Source organism: Patagioenas fasciata, chromosome 4 (genome assembly GCF_037038585.1).
Source record: "Patagioenas fasciata isolate bPatFas1 chromosome 4, bPatFas1.hap1, whole genome shotgun sequence".
NCBI lineage: Eukaryota > Metazoa > Chordata > Aves > Columbiformes > Columbidae > Patagioenas > Patagioenas fasciata.
The window spans coordinates 41,425,820-41,444,014 of NC_092523.1; the positions used below are offsets into that span (position 1 = coordinate 41,425,820).

The following is an 18,195-nucleotide window of genomic DNA, read 5'->3' on the forward strand; positions in this document are numbered from 1 at the left end:
CACATGCTTTGATACACACTGTGTAAGAATCCATGTGTGTATTTACTTTTATGCCCCATTCACGAGATATATACTTAATTTTTTAAGACTGTCATTCTTAATATAATAACCGAAGTTTATAGTTCAATAGTATAATTCCTCAAAATGACAGGTTTTCAGGACTTACAAATTTGAAAATAAAATTTTAAAATGGTGTTTAAAAATACCTGCTGACTGGGCACAGAGATAGGTTGAATTACAGCTGTGGTGACTCCAGACTTTGGTGTAGAAGATCCTATTGTCAAGGAAACAGAGGTGGTTTTCTTTTGGGCTCTGAAAAGAAAACAGCAAGCATTTTATAAGCTCTGAAATCAGAATATGTTAGTTTGTAACCAGTAAGCCACCTTGGATTTTATGCATCTTTAAATATGTCATTATCAGCTGAAAAGATCAACATTGGAGGAAGCTTAAATAGAATACAATCTTTGGCTAATTTACACTTTCACACCCAATAAAAAGCACTGATACAAGATACAAATTAAAATGTATCTTGTTTCTTTAATTGCAGGCCTCTGCATGTGTTTTTGGAGGCACAGGGCTGGGTGATGAACACTTGGTTAACTTGAAGTTACTTCCGAATATGAAAAGTTGATATTAATGAAAGAGTTGCCAGGATAGGGCCAGACTTCTCAGACACAAAAAAGTACATTTATACAATCTACAACTATAACACTATGCATTTATATAATGCAAGAGGAGAAAAGACAAGACATACACAAATATACCCCAGATGCTTATTCAGACACTACCAAAGATTTTCCAGTGCCCCTTATTAAGAACATTTGCACAGCATTGGTTCTACTTTGCACACTTACTGTGGCATAGCTCCAGATTTTGATTTGAAAATTAAACTTTCACTCTCTGAATCTGTGGAACTGGCACCTGGAAAAGAAAGTATTTTCAATAATCTCATATCCTTCTACTGATTTTTTAGTGAAGAAAGAACTCTGCTACTTTTGCATTTCATTTCAAGGGTTGAGAACTCTCTGGAATAAACTACAGTAGTTTTTCTTATCTGATAAAAGACTGTAGCTCTGTACTTTAGACAGTTACAGAAATTATAATCTTGTCAAATTAATTGCAAACTGTTTTCCCTAGGCTCTTAGCTGTCTTCCTTCATATAGAAGTAAATATGGCCAAAAAATAAATTAAAAACAAAAAAAGCTGACTACTACTACTCTACTGGAAAAATAGAATTTTAGTTACTCGAATGTTAAAACTGAAAACTTAAGCAAACACATGGCTTATACACAGATAACAAATCTCCAACCATAAGTAAGAGCAACTCAGTAGAGAAAGACATTTTCAGACTAAACTTGCTACCCATGATCTTCACAATTCAGACTATTTATATTAGGCTATACATAACATTTATGTACTGGTATTGCTTGCCAGTGGAAATCTTGATATAATGTGTGTGTTTGGCAATACCCTGAATTCACTTAAAGAAAAAAATATGGAAGAATTTATTGCTCTCAACTGGTACTACATACAACATTTATTTTAGACATTTATGCATTACTTACAGTTCCTCAGAGGATTTGTGAATGCATATGCATAACTGTATTTGTAATACAAAACATAAGCAATTCATAATCAATATACATAGGAGAGTGTAGACTGATTCCAATGAAACAAAGCTTGGACCGAGGCACCCGAGTGCCCTATTTATTTACAAAGTTTAGACTACAAAAATCAAAGCAACAAGTATCACAGAAGTGGTAAAAACAGAAAAACAATGTCAAGTGAGTGGGTCCAGATGAAAGTATTTCTCCTGGTCTTGTGTGGCTGGGCCTGCTGCATGGAAGAAAGGATGAGGCATCAATGTCATCAAGGTTATTAATCTCCAAAGCGACACTTGTGTGACAACCTGTTTTCCCTTAAAGATCATCAGGGAGGTGCTTAACGACTTGAACCAGTCTCTCTCCTTCAAACTTACATGTTGTAAACTTCAAGACAGCACTTCTACATAGTAAGACTTTGACAGATCTCAAAAAAGGAATTGTTTTATCTACTGTACTTCTTCACCTAGCTTTTTTAGTGTTGCTTCTGTTACTATAACTTCACACAGTATTATATATTTGTACTATACCTGAGTTTTTTTGAAATCATGCTTGCCTCTGTAACAAAAAGTCTTACTAGATTCTGTAAGATTCAGAAAAGTCTTGGGGATTTTGCTATTATATCCTAATGTGGGATAACAAGCTTCCAAGAATAATAAACATTATTAAAAAAACCCTATAAATGCACATCTGTAATGATTTAACTAATTTTAGTGGAAGATGTTATTCTTTTGCTAATCAAAAGCGATTTAACGATTTTGCTATGGTATTATTCAGATTTATTATAAGCATTTCTTATATTAATGTGTTTCATGCTTTCAATTAAGCATTTAAATGAATTTCAATGAATTACAAAACTGGTAAAAGAGTACATAGTACCAAAATGTTTGAAAGATGCATGAAATAAAATAAAAATCAGTATTCTCTTAGTATAATCATGCTTACAATACAGTCCTCCACTAAAAAAATAATTTAGTAATTTTACTCATGGTCAGGTAATTCACCTTCCTCAGAGAAAATAATACTGGAATTATGGCTAACTCTGAAGTCAAGAAATATTTTGACAATTACTAGCAGTTGATTCTGGACAAAACCAATAGGAGTGACTTTTACCCTGACTTAAAGTCAGTGTACTAAATATGAAGAATTATAATACATTTACCTAAGATTGAAGAAGACTCATTTAGAGCAGCCACAATTAATTGCACTGGGAGGAAGTTCAGAACTGAGACAGAGATTATTGCTATCATGAAAATCATTGTTAATATCACTAGTCAAATCTCTGATTTACAGGAGGTACTATTTAAAAGCTAACCATGCACCAAAAATTTTGCTTGTTCCTCTTTTTCCATTCTTTATCTTACTTGTACCCTATATAAATAGCAGTCTACCCCCTGATTCTTTGGCCGTTCCTTGAAATATCTGAATTAATAAGATGTGATGTTCAAAACACGTTGTATTGAAGAGAAGCAAAACACCATAAAAATACCACCAAAGCAAATGTAATCTTAACATACGGAACCAAAAGCGAACTTCAGCTTTGTTGTCTTTTCCTGTACCTGTCAAGTATCTTACAATTTCACCTCTTACCTTCAATGAATATTTCAGCTGAGGTACTATCTGAACCAATGGAATTTGAAGCCAAACAAGTGTAGCGTCCAGTATCGTCTTCAAAGGCTTCTGCTATAATTAGTGAATGGAGTCCTCCACTTCCAGAATGGATCTGAATGTCAGGGGTATTCTGGAGTTCTTTTCCTTCACAGAACCATCTGCAGCCCATACACATTTAGAAACACAAAGAAAAAAAGAACATAAAAGATTGGTTCAGGCTCATCACACACAGGAAGACATTACAGTCTGCGGCAAAAATCTAAATTGCTACTGAAATCAGTACATGCTACTTTGAAGTGTTTAATGGCATTTGCAAAGAAATAACTTGCTGGAATAAACTTCGTTTAAAAGGTAGTGAGACATTTCTGAATGCTAAGAAAATTGGACACACCTACAATTTAAAGCTATTTCCTATCCTGTTTTGGTAGAATTAATGCTTTCTGCATATCTTATGTACTGGCTTGCTTTGATCACAGTCTGACCCATTTCAGTTTAACTTGTTACTCCCTTCTTCCTAACACTCACTGATTCTCCACATGGGATGTTTGATTTTTGTCTGTCATGCCCAGTCAACCTCGTATAATCCCATGGTACAGGTTCCATATTGCTAAACTTCAAATAGGTTTACTGCTGTCTCAGATCAGAAACAAAAACTGGTTTTCTACCCCAGGAATTTTATATATGTGTATAATAAACATCCCACAAATAATCCTAATCTGTACTTTTCCATGTTCTCTCCCTGTCCTCTTTTCGCTTTTCTTCTTCTGCCACTCCAAAATTCAAATCTTGCTGTGGTGAGGATAAAGACAAAATAAGTAATTCCTGACAGCAAGCTTCAAAAGTGATCTTTCATTCTTCTTCCTATACATTTTCAGTTTCCTACTCTAGTAAAGGATTATTTTTTCAAATAAATAAGTATAAACACAGAAATTCAAGTTGAAAGATAACAATATTTTCAAAAATAATTTAAAAATACTTAAAATCTGTCCTTAAAAAATTTGATATTCTTTCTTTAGTTTGTACATATTCATGAGAGAATTTTGCAGTTACATTTCAGTAATATTTCAGAACTAAACTTCCCCTTTTCCCTCCCCCGCCCCCCTCCATCAGGTGACTTTCCCTTGCTCCTCAAAAACAAAGTAACCCCAAGAGTTACAGAATCCCTCCTACCTACTTAGGAAAAACATGCAACACGACAGGATGAGAGATACCATGCAATAACAATCAGTGAGGACTCTTTAAAAATTAACTGCCTCACTTTTATTGCTTTTTTTCCCTCTTATTAGTAAACTACATGTAATTAACAGAAATAAAAAATAAAAAACTTTATTGTAAAACTGTAAAATTTCATGCTTACTTCAGAATGCATAGTAAAGAAACCTAAGAGATTTATACATAAGACAATTCCCTTTAACAACACCCAGAACCATGCACAAGCCCTCTGAGTTTGTGAACAATAGACCTTTTATTCCTGAAGACAAAAAAAACATTGATAGTGGTATTAAAACCATATGTAATTGTCTTCTGTAATTAAAAGACTTACAAGTCCATTTTCTGTTGTGCCAGACAGTGCACACAGAAAGCATCATTTTTGAAATGAACTAACAAACTTTCATTTGTTTACTGTGTAGATCCGTTTGGCCTACTTTTACAACTATTAGGCTTGGAGACAAATCCATGCTGCCAGCTCGACTGCCAAAATTAACATTTCTTTTCCCCTGTTCCCTCCTTTTCCTCTCTTGTCACACATTCTCCCTTCTCCCAGTGTGAGGACCTCCACTGCTACCCCTACTTATTAGGCCTTCAGAGTCCTAACCTTTGTGTAGCCTTTCCTAAGTTACACTTTAAACAATATGCACAAGAGAGAGGTTAATTCAATTTATAGACAGTCACAGACAAGAGCCTGTAATATAAGGCTGTACTTAACCATATACTTCTATTTTTCTTTCCTTTCCAGAAACATCATGCAAAGGAAAATCTCTCCTCTAAGCCTAATTATTTTCTTAGATCCTATTCATGGAAATTCTATGGTTTTCTACAGTCTCTTAAACTCCATACTCACAAAATGTTTAAGAAACTGTGAGAAACATATAAACCTATGTATTTTTTTTTGTCAGATGACATTTAATAAACAAACTGTTTTCTTAGGGAGACAAGTTGTCACCACCCCTCAATTCATGCATAGATACGGTCAGCCCCAAGCACTGGGAACTATTCCTCAACACCGGCTGGGACTGAGACTCATTGCACCACATTGGTGACACACCACTGGAAACTAGTTCTGACTTTCCACAGAAACCATCCGCCACAGACAAAACCACGGAAGTAAGCAGTTCAATACAAAATTACCTCAGCCATCATTAAGGTGATGTTTAATAAATGGGAAATGGGCTTGATGTTGAACTGCACTCTTTATTGTGAAAAGAACTCACCTTCATGATGGGCAAGAGCAGAGTTATTTGAGATGAAGAATACTGCCATAGACTTAGTTATATTCTCTTTCCTTTTTTAATTTTTTTTTTTTTTTTTTCTTGTCTATCTACATGTTGATAGGAGAGGATTAGTTAATGTGAATTTTTTTTGGAGATTACATAAAAATTAAGCGATTGAGAAAATACTCAACTGAAATACTTATCCTGCAAAAACTTGGTAATCAGTTCAAGAGAGTTTATGATGGGGAAAAAAAAAAAAAAAGGGGGTCAAACTAAATTAAGTATTTTTTCCCGAGTAGGCTGAATTCTAGTTTTCCATCGTTTATACAAGATGGACTATTACAGAACACAAAACTGTTATCTACAGGCCCCATCAGGATTACTGCCATTACACTTGGAATAGTCACAATAAGAGGATTTTCTGCTCCTAAGGACTGAAAAAAGCTTCAAAGACAGATCTTCGAAGCATTCTTTCTTTCTGCAGAGGGATCACCAAGGCAAGCAACAAATCACTAGCAAAGGGAGATTGAGCCAAAGAAACCAGGACTCATGGCTAGGTACAGAAAAACAGCCACAAAGCAAGTCTTACAAGAAAATTCCAGCTTTATGCTAACTAGGGCAGCATTAACTCACGTCCAGCCTGTTCCAGTCTACTGATCCTCTTGGGGATAAGAGGATTACTATCTAGCTGTGAGGAGGCAATAATGCTTCTGGAAAGCCAAAACACCCCAAACCAAACCCAACCCAAAGGACACTGACAGTAACACAGAGGAACAAATGCACTGTAGATGATTTGCAAAAAAAAAGATAACTCCCCCTATAGAGAACTTCCATTGAAAAATACATTTATTTCACAGGTTCTGGATGCTAAAGGTACAAAAATGATCTACGCATTTCCCTATCCCTTTGTTGTAGGCAGAGAGATCAACAAAAGATTTTGCATATGTGTGTATTTATCAGTCGGCAGAATATGAACTCTAGCTTCCATCCTAGGTGCATTCCTGCAGGACATGCGAGTGTTCCTGCTAATTTGTAGACAACTGTCCACTTGAAAGAGAACAGAAACTGCTGTAATGATGTCATATAAAGGTTGGCAAAAATAAAAAAAAAGAAGGTCAAACAAAAAAAATATTAATTTTATGTAACTGGAATTATTAGTCATTAAGTATCATGCCAAATTTCAAATTACACGGAATTTCTCTGTTCTTTCCTACTTTCTTCTTCATTCTCTTTCCTCCATTTCTCTTCCTGTCTGCATTTCTACTGCACTACTCTTTGCCTTGCCTTTTTTCCAACTGTGCATAGATTTCACCTACATTGTATCTACTGTGTGTTAAAACAATAGGAATGAAGTATTTAATGCAGACACTGAAACACAGTCACCAGACTGGAAAGTCAGTGCTCCAAGGAAGCAAACCAGAGGTGTTTCGGTAGCAGGAGAACAATGGTTGAGACACTTGCTCTTCATGCTTCAAAGCCTACTTTGCGTTTTCACTGGCTGCAGTATTGTAAAACTGCAAAACTACAATAGCAAACAAACAAGAACAGTCAGATGCCAGGTGAGCAGCAGTTCATGCACACTGACATCAAGTAGCAATTCACAAAATATGTCTTTCTTTCTTTCTTTTTCACTCTTCTTTTCTTCATGCCCTCACAACCCTCCAAGCATGGAAATACATACAAGCACATGTGTCTGGGATTTTAATGACTGTGAACAAAATATAAACAGAGTTGAACAGTACACTGACTGAGTAAGCACCAGGGCCTTAAGTAAAACAGTTCAAAGTTCTCTCTAATGCATAATCCTGATGGAACTTATGTTTTTTGAGAGTCACTGAGGAATAGAGAGGTTTTCCTTTCTGCACACTCTTAAAAGTTAATTTAAAATGGCAGCTGAAGCGAAACATTAAGATATAGCCTTAGGGAAGAATTATGATGGGGAACTCTGACCACTACAAAAAGTGCAGAGAGATAAGTTGTAAATTAAAAAGTAATTCTATCCTTAGTGGTGTTAAGTATGTCCAGCACGAAAAGTTAAAATGAAATACTCTGACATTCCTGCACTAGCAGAGTCAGCATTTCCATCACAATACTGTATGTAACTTCCATTTCTTTTTTTTCTCCATTCAAGTTATGCAGTCCAACACTTCCAGACAGTAAAGCATTGCTACTTAAAGAATTTAACTTGATTTTTAAAATAAATCAACTTGGCCATATAAGATTTAGAATACAGTGCAGTAATCAAATTAAGTTCTTTGCATACTGAACTTGCAATACAACATTTTTATGCCTTATATACAATTTCATTGTTTGTATAGGCATTCATGAAAGAGTTACCAATAACACACACACTTTAAATATTTATCTTTTGTAATCTTAAAAGAAAATGAAGATCTGAATATAGATGCTGGTGCTTTGCCTGAACCTCTAGTTAAGCAATTAAAAAACAGCTCTGAAAGCTCTAACCACAAAAGCCAATTTTATAATAAGAAGTGTGTTACATTATGAACAGTACACAATATATATTTATCCAGAATTTAAATGATTCTTCAGGTGTTGCACAGGGTTCTCCAATCTCTCACAAATTTCAATGAGGACTTCATATCCAGCTGAGTAAGTGGCACAATTAGGTATTTGAGACCAAAACTGCCTTCTCAAAGTGTACAAAAAAGGCAAAAGAATACCAAAATAGTTCTATTTTCAAGACCCATGTCAACATTTCAGCTTGCTATTTCCTATGAGTTAATTCTGTGGCCTCTGAAGTTCAGCTTTGCATTATGCTCTGTGCAAGGATGCAAAGAGGAAGGAGTACAGAAGGTAACAGATGTGATCAGCTACAAAGTATCCAAGAGCAGTGAGCAACGGCCTCTGTCATGGTTTGCAGGCTGCAGAGACTCCAAAAACCATTTTTTAGTTTATTCCTGTCATTTGGAAAATTCCTTCTTTACATTCTTGGGTAGGTTTTCCAAGTCTCTTTCTGCTCACTTTACCTGTGGGACAAGGATTCTGCTCTGCTTCAGCATGTTGGCTGGGAAAATGAACTGAAAGCTTGAGCTTTTGACAGCTCCAGACAAGACATTCAGAGCTACAGCAGAGATCCTGCCTGTCGCTCGCAGCATTCTCCCTGAGTGCTGCAGCATTGCACGGCCTCACATGGCTGTGTACAGTTCATTACAAAAGAAAAACAGTATTGCTGGACTTGATTAAAACTAATTGTTCTGTCTTAAAAATCACAGGATTAGCTTCAAAGGTCTTAATTTTTTTTTTTTTTTTTTTTTTTTTTTTTTTTTTTTTTTTTTAAGGATTCTATCTCGTCTCTGTCTTTGCAATTGTTGCTCTCACTTCACAGCTTTTAAATATAGAAGCTTTTAAAAAAAAGTATCTATGACTGAAGCTTTTAATTACCTGAACAATAGAGATATTCATGCACGCAACCATCTAACTTGCTGTATGTCAAATCTTTTAGAAGACACTTTCTAGATTAAGAGAATTTAAAATCACTTGCTTGACAGTTACCTTTGCTTATTTTACATTTCTCTGCCAGTGGTATAATGCATGCTACTGATTTCTACTAATTATTGCTAAATTATTCTTAAGCACACTAAGAATTTTTGCCATGAAATCTATTTTTCTGAAGTTACTGAACTTACTGAAATTTACTCCTACTACAAATTTACTCCTGTGGCAACTACTTCCTATTTACTAGGGCATTTCTGCTTTACCGCTTTTTGTTATAAAACAAGTGTGCATATTATAATATGAGCTGTATAAGTAAAGATGTTTGCAATACTGACTACATTTCTTGGTAACTCTCCATTGAATTAAAGATTCGTGATAAATTTTTCCTGATTTTTTTTTTTTTTTTTTGGTCTGGCCTTGGTATGGCAGCAGGAAAAACAATAAAACAGCCTTTATCATGATTTGACTGTATACTGTGGAAATCTATAGAGAAGAATGAGGAGGAGAACCATTCTGATTTAGTAAATTTTGTTGTTGTAAATTCCACATCTCTGTGTTAATCCTGCATTATTATAAAAACCTAGAAGATATGAATGATGTGATGCAGTAATGAAATATCTGGGTGTAAAGCAAAAAATTATGAGGCTTAAAAAGCAAAACTGAATTATGTTCCGTGCTTATAATGAAGAAGTTTAATGCTAAGTTTTTCTTTACAGAAACCAGGGATACTGTAAAATACAGAAAAGAGATGCCTGCTGTATGATTTATTTGGTTATGTAATCCAAAGCTATTTATTTGTGATCAATAAACATCTTTGTTATGACAGGCTGTGCAGGAAGTTAGGATATTGTTCATTACTGACTACTCACTTCTTGAAGCAGTAACTTTCTAAAAAAATGGATATGTGCACTAAATTTTTTAGAACTCTATGATTATAAGAATAATGTTTAAATATTTAATAGAAGAACAACGACAAGCATTTAGCAACTTTCTCGTTGAACTAACTTCAAAGCCTTATTGGTGTGTATATGACATACAGCAAAGAAATCAGGGAAGTGACTTGTTGACAGCAGTTCTGTCATGTTGGGGCACGTGATATTTCACAAACACATCCAGTGGTATCCAAATGAGATACCACATTTCAGGTAATCCTGTTTCATCATGTAGAACAAAGACATCTGTGCAGCTGTATTTATTATGTAAGAATGGCAAGTAGATAATATTTCTTTAACTGGCCAAAACTACAGTCAATGTAAGAGGAAAAGATCTGTAGGTTTTCTTCTCTAACCAGAATGAACAATTATCTTTTACCTGTAAAGTAATTAATTATATAAAAAGTATTCTAAAAAAAAGAAACCATTGCTTATGTTACAGTCAGCCTTAATGTATGAAATAAGAGAATGCTAAACAACTTGTTTTCTATCTCGGAAGTCCAAAGCTTCTCATCTCTTATTTTGATTTATTTTTTTTTCCTTATCTTCTTCCATCACCAAAACATGAAGTACCTTATTAAACTTTATTCTAACTGCCTGTTTCTGAAGACAAAATCATTGACCAGGTGTAGTTGTAACCCACAGATTTCACAACCAGTTTCAGAAACCTTACAGAGATCTTTCTTCTCTGTATTTGAGCACAAGCCTGAGCTATAAATGTGTCACTTTCAGAAGCACCAGTTTAACTGACAAATAGATGTGGATAGATAATTCAGTTCATTTGAGATTTGTGTAATCATCAGACCAAGAAAGAGATACAATACTGTGCAATTTAAGGACCAGTTATGAAATGCAAACTGCAAACCACCTTTTACAAGAAGCGTGTTGATTATTTGCCACATGGACAGCTAGTTATTTAAAAATAACAATACCTTCTCATTTCATTCATTAAGTTTTATAACTAGTGGATTTGGACATATATAAATTTGCAAATTATGTGTCCACATTCATATATGTAAATAAAAATCCCAAGAATAATTTATATTAATTTAAGCTGCTAAGGTTTCCATACTTTTATCTGTAAGACATTTTTGAGGGCTTTTGGACTCATTAGATAAGTGGTGCTGTACTGCAGGTTAATTTAATGAGATTCTTTATAGCAGTCATTTTCTTTAGAAAATATTTTCAAGCCCGTAAGAGGATATTTTGTATAATGTTCTATTTGACTAAGTTTGAGTTCCTGGCACGTATATAGGTACTGCTGCTTCTTACAACTCAGCCATATATCCTAAAATGGCTTTTGAGATGGAGTGCTGTTTGTGCAAAGACGGCTAGAGCTCCTTTGCAGGTGCCTAAGAAACAACCCTGCTGCCTCATAGGTTAGCCAGAATGAGAAAGGATAAATTAGAATAATCAAAGGGGAAACAACTACTCTCCTCAAAAGTCAGAGTAGGCACCTCCTGGCACAACTTTTTTTTTTAACTTTTCTTTTGACGAGTCAAAAAAACTCTTTGCTCCACTACAACTACGTTTGTGTATTTCAGTAATGAAAGCAATCACTTAACAGCTTGGATGGCTGGGCTTGACAATGTGCCATTTTTTCAAGTTCTCAAGGCGTGTTGAAACGGAAATAAATTTCCATCAGAACAAAGCCAATACTGCCTCACAACAAAGTATCTTCAACTTCAGGAGGCTAAGATGTTAAAGACTGAAAAATCTCTTCCCTTCGCTTAAAATTGTTTTGCTCAAGTAAAAGACCCCAAAATGTAATTATAAAATCCTGCAAATATCAGAGGATAAAAGGAAGACTGAATTGGAAATAGCAGCAAGCTGCAATAAACCAACAATTATTTTTATATTTTATTATACATAATATACATATATGTTTTCTCAATATCATGAAATATGAGACACAGAGAAATAATTCCCACTTGCTCTTAGCCCCCAAATTACACTACTTAGGCTTGGAAAAATGCTTACTTGTTTCATAAATACAGTAGTAAAATCATCTGTAACCTCTCTGGGTTTCAGAGTTTTTTAAAAATTAAAAAAAAAAAAAAAAAAGAAAGAGAGAGAAAGAAAAAGAAAGGGAAAAAAAAATCACAGCCCAAAACCTGTGAATTCTAATGGATCAGAATCTGGTCTGCAATTTGCAAAACTGTTTAAAATCCACTAAAAAGGAAAAATTATTTGGCTTTCTGATATATCTACAAATGCAATTCTCCATAATGAGTTAGTAAAAACAAAAAAAAGAGCCAAGAAGTAGGACAGTACATGCTGAAAAAGAATGTTCATAGAGTAGGTATGTGGTACATTTACCTGGATTTCAGAAGCCTTTGTGCTAAATTCAGTAAATGACCAGTAAGTGAGATGAAGAATGAAGCAAAGTACAAGTTCAAATTAAAACAGACAGAATACGTACAGCTAATGTTCATTATTTTCATTCCTTACCATTCCACGCAATTCTCTCATTTTGTGTTTTTAGGTTTCATATTTTGGTGGAAGCTTTTTTTTTTTCTTTTTCTTTGGAAATATCTTATACATTTCAATCTCCACTGCAATATAGGCAATAGCTTGCCTCCAATGCGAGGAAAAATTGAAGCTGCTTCCATGTATCAAAGTACAAAACCAGAACAGTTTATAAATGTGAAGAACAAGGAACTGCAGCCATAAAAAAATCTTTACAGTAGTTTACTCTGCAGTTTTGTCCCTAGTATTATTATAGAAGTTTCATCATTTTTTTAAGTGTAGTTCAGGTTTAAATGATGTCCTGGTTTTGTTAAAAACCAAGTTTCTCTTTTAGTGAATTTGCCTGTCAGCTAAAGCCTTCATATTAGCTGCATTTTCCTGGAGAACCAGATACATGTTTTGGTTAAACCTAGCAATGGAATGCAAACTTATTGATAAGCACGGATGGACATCTCGTGAGAGGGGCAACCAGAAACAGGTGACCAAGAAACTGACCAACGGTGTATAACATTCCATTCACGTGAATGCTTCATGTAAAAGTGGGAGATCAGGAGGATCTCGTCTTTTTTTCCTCATGGCTGACATTAGGAGAGGACCTTGCTGGTTGTCCCTGCAAACTGAGGCCTAGTGAGAGACTGAATCCAGCTCCGGTTGGCTGCAGAGTCCAATCCAGGACTTTGGGTGCCGGGTCTGCAGTTGCTGAGACTTTCAAGATTGGTTTTGTATATTTTGTATTATTTTCTCTATTCTTATTAGTAGCATTAGTAAAACGCTTTCAATTTTTCCAACTCTTCTTTCTCTGTCCTTCTTTCCCTCCCGATTGCCTGTCCTTTGTGGGAAGGGGGGAGAGGGAGGGGCAAAAGGGGAAAGTAGGGGGAGAGAGGAGGTTAACAATACATCTGCCAGGGTTTGATTGTCACCCCGCAATCTAAACCTTTGACAGATAATTACCACATATAACCCTTCATTTTCCACAATTTCAGAGTTTTATACTCTCAGAGGATTATTGTGGAACTGTGAAGCATACTTTACAGAATTCAGCACCTGAAACATGCACTTTTTAGATTCAACTAGTTACTACATAGGAGCCCCTATTGTTTTAGGCCATGAAATGCCAGACAGTGAGCAACAATGTCTCTCTTTCTGACAGGTAATTAAATTTACTGGTTTTGTACAGTTTCCTTCTTGGGCCTGGAACATCTTACCCTAAAGTCTAAGTGTGATAGACATAATCTCCATTTCAGATTGTTCCTCTAATTCATTTGTCAGTAAGTCAAGCAGACCCCTTCTGCTTGTGTCTGTGGTTGTGCCAGCAGAAATTGATTAATTTGCTGTTTCATTTCATGCAAAGATTATAATCTAATGGTTCCAAAATGGTTTCAAAAAATCAGAATATTAGATTTCCAAACTAGAGGTGCCATTCTCTATTTTTCACCCTGTGGCTAAAGGAATCCTTTACCACACATGGAATACGTACATGAAAATTTTCTCTCCAAAATGGATTTCAAAGATAATCCAGGAAGCTCTGCCTGTTTTATTTTCTATTAAGCATCCTCAAATATTTGGTTCAAGGAAGTTAAAGAAGGATATCCCATACATTTTGGTAGCAGTCTTGAAATGCAACCAGCCCTGTACTGAGAGTCAAGAGTAGGGGAAGCATACAAGAACAGAGTCGCAGCTTAGTGCTTCAGAAGAAACGCACATATGGTATTAGAGATAATATTCCTGCTTTCATACAGTTTGTTCTCAGCCTCAAGAGTGTGCTGGAAGAGCTAACTACAGAAGCATCCTGTGCCTCCTTCATTTTATTCCACCATTCCCTGCTCTCATCCATTTTTCTTATTCTGTTATGTCAGGCATACCCTCAGGTGTATATTCAGTAAGAACATTCACCATAATTTCCCAGAGTGTCTAGCATGGAGCACCCATCTTACCAAATATAAACATTGGACCACCTGATAACAACAGTCTAGACAGGATCTAATGGTTCCAAACAACATTTTTCTCTCATCTGCTGTGCACCTTGGCAATTGCACAACGAACATTGTGCCTGAGGTAGCTGAATAAAGATGTCTTGAAAGACAAGCTCAGCGAATAGGACTTTGAGAACTAAAACAGCAATTGAACATAAGATAATGAGATATGTTTTATTACTGAGAAAGAGCTCTTAAGCACTTTGTCCATTATCACCCAAGAAAGTTAAGAGTTGGGTCAGAACTCAGCTTCTACTGCCTCACCTCTAAGACCACCTTCCATGCACTGACCAGGTCTCTAGCGTAAGAGCAGATTCTGACTTTGCCTTACCACATGTACTGTTAGCCGTAAAACTATTATTCAGTCTTTTAAAAACCTAGCAGATTGGAATAAGGAGATTAATGGAAGATATTATACAGCACTACATGGCAGTGAAATACTGAAGTCTCACTCTTAGGGGTCTGTTTGCCTGTTGTTACAGAAGCATTTTATGTGGCCACCTTCTATTGACTCTGAGGGCAGTTATGCACTGAAGTCTCTTGTGTGTGTACTAAATGACTGTAAATACATTCCCTTAAATTGCAGATACTGTCACTTTGCTTACACAGAACGAGGCTTACATCAAGTCATTACTGCTGGTACTTGATAGGAAATTAACGTGATAACAGATGTAAAGAAAAGAAAGAAAATTAGAAGCAGTGAAGACAGTTACAGCAGGTTAAAAAATTAAGTATTTAATAATCACATGTAAAATGCTGAACATTTTTCAGACACAAAGCACTGTTGAGGCTTGCAGGATTAACATGATTGCTTGTCTAGCTGAAATGGAATGCATATCGCCTACAACAGAGATGCCGCTCTCAGCCGTCCATTATAACCGCACACTCCTTTGACCAGAAACGTATTTTGCACTAGCATGCTGACAATATTTTGCTTACATGGGGAGGGGAACCTCTTACAGAACTGCCAAGCATAATCATCCAGTGGAACAGCATTTTGAAATTTGAGGGAAGGACAGTAAAGAGTTAGGAGTAAAGAAAAAAGGTGGAAAGTGATAAGGATAAAATTGCATTTACGCAGTTCAAATTCTATGCATAAGGTAGGCTGCATATTATATGATTGTGGTGAGTTAGTGGCAAGTTTATGGCTGGCAACAAACATTTCAGATGAAGCAGTAATACTTCTTCTCAAAATCATAATATTTAAGAAGGGGAGAAAGCTGAGAAGTATTTTAGCCCAGCCACTACTTCACAGAAAAATACCAACAACATTCAATCATGAAACCTTAATAATTTACAAATCACCAATAAGTAATCAATAATAATAAGGTGTCAACAATGAGTAAAAAGAAACCTCCATGCAGGGTGTGTAGGGTTCATACTGAAAACATGGAAGTGGCAACTGTGGAACTTGCAGGTTTACCTTCAAAACTGTCAGACATCTCGCTGGAATTATGAAAGGTAGAAAGTTATTAAATCAACTATCATATATATTGCAACCACCATGCTTCTTATAGGCACAATTAAATGATGCCTACAGAAGACATTTATCTACATTTATCTACATTATTGTTTTAGTTGTAGCTGCAACATTAGCTAGACTACCTTAGATTAAATACAAAATGAGACCCTACATACCCAATATAAAACTGTTTCATTCTTACACAGATACTGTTCATACTATCATCTCCCTTTTTCTTACTTCCCAGTTACTTCCAAGCCAGAGTCAGTAAATATAACCTTGTTGACCAGAGATAAAATATTTGATTCATACAGGTCAAGTCAGCAGCTTAGCAGCTGAGAGCAAAGGAAGAAAGTTGTCAGCAGTTTTGCCAGTGCCTCGCACTACATATGACAGCAGTCAACTTCACTTTGTGAAGTTCAGCCTGCAGAGATTGACATCTCAGAGGGTCACAGGCTGTAGAGATCAAGCACCTCAGTTCTCCACTGAGTTTCAATAGTAGCAGTAGATCTTGAATGGCTGAGATGCCCATGGAGGAAACTTCCATCACTGAACTATTCAGGATTAGGATGACCTGTATTCACAGTTGATCACAACAGTCGAATCTGTTCCATGTATTTACAGATAACAAAAGCAGCAATCCTATTAGTTAAACAGTTGGTTTGGCTGAAGTTGGCAGTACAGGGTTTAAAGCTCTATGTAATATTTTCTGTTAGTGATCATCACAATTTTTATCTCCTAAGCTTGAAGCAAAGTCCTCGTGTAAATGCCCTCAGGACTATCAGGAAAATGTGTGTTTTGTGTGAGGTATCCAACAATGTATACAAACAAAAATCTTAGAAAAAATATCTCAGAATCCAATAGGAGTTAATAATCATGGCCCAGCAATAATGCACCTAATTTACACTATTTCTAAATGGTTAAACTCGTTGTCGAATTTTGTTCTGAATTCATAAATGCAGTCTTTGCCAAATATGCTGAAGTCTCCTTCATCCATACAGCTAATTCTTGCTATATTGCATGCATTCATTAATTCGTAATTCAGACTCAGCGATATTGACTACTTTATGTAAGGACAACTGGAAAACTACATAAAGAGAAATTCAGGTAAGGAAATTATTAAAGCTAGATCTGGAGTCAGCTGTATAATCACAGAAATACAGCAAATAATCTAAACATTCATGTTCTTTCACTAATAGTTTGATATCCAGTAGAGCCAGAGAACTTCAGACACTTTACAAACTCATGTTTGTAACATGTTAAATAACTTCTAAGCCTACTGGTCTGGACTGAAACTGGAAGCTTCCTGAATTGATATCCAACATCAACTAGCAAAACAATTCACCAGCAATACTGACTATACCTGTTCTAATTCATAATGTAACATTATCACAGACATGTTTCATGGTTGCTGGTGGGAAAAAAAAAAAAAAGTCTTGATCTCTATGTAAGAGCTGTCATCTTTACAAGTAACTGTACTTTTCTTTGGCATGCTATTTCGTTATGTCCTACCTCAAAGGTAAGTACAGAACAGACATAGCAAAAAGCTACTCATTAGAAGAATGAAAATAAGATTCAAGACTTTGGACTCCCAGATGACATCTGTGGTGTCCTAGAACAGATTTAGAGTGTGTTATTTGAAAGGGTCTAGTTGAAGCAGCAGATAAGAGGAAGGAAAGGGTGGGGAAGGAAAATTGCCTGTCTTTGGAGCCTCAGGTCTCCCAGTGCAGCACAACTTATGCCACCATTTCCTCAGCATTCTTATACACAGCATCGTTTTACGGAAATTACAAAGCACAGGCAAATTCTGGCTGACTTACTATGTCTATGCAAATAGATACCTGTCATTAGGGTTAACTGCTGCATTACTGTGCATTTCAAATCCCACAAGGACTCTGTTTAGAGGAGGACTACATTCACCACCAACGCCAGACTTGAGGACCTCTGCCTAATTTATAACAATTAACTGATACTATCTATTAATCTATCAGTTTCAGCACCTTTACACACCCTCACTAGCTGCAAGACACAGCCTGGATCTCACTTGAGATTTTGGTTTCAGCCCCATCAGACAAGCTCACAACCATGGTTGCCAGCCATCAATGCGGTATGATCCCAAAGATTGCACGTACCCCTGCTAAGTCCTTTGGACACTATTTGTGTAGCTCTGGCCAGTGCCTGCTTGCTCCAAACATTCATCACTTCCAAGGCTCTTCCCACTTGCCTCAAAGCATCCCCTGTGTATTTTTCACAACC

At 35.9% G+C, this 18,195-nt stretch overlaps 1 protein-coding gene across 7 annotated transcripts in view; it reads right to left on the reverse strand.

Annotated features, from left to right (window-relative positions):
• PALLD (palladin, cytoskeletal associated protein) overlaps positions 1–18,195 on the reverse strand; it is a 194,994-nt gene that overhangs the window by 122,947 nt on the left and 53,852 nt on the right. For all 7 annotated transcript variants that reach the window (XM_071807712.1, XM_071807713.1, XM_071807715.1 and 4 more), the window contains 3 exons: positions 3,192–3,370; positions 855–921; positions 207–312 (listed from right to left, as the gene is read on the reverse strand). In XM_071807712.1, coding sequence (XP_071663813.1) covers positions 207–312; positions 855–921; positions 3,192–3,370 — 352 coding nt within the window. The remainder of the gene's footprint in view (positions 1–206; positions 313–854; positions 922–3,191; positions 3,371–18,195) is intronic.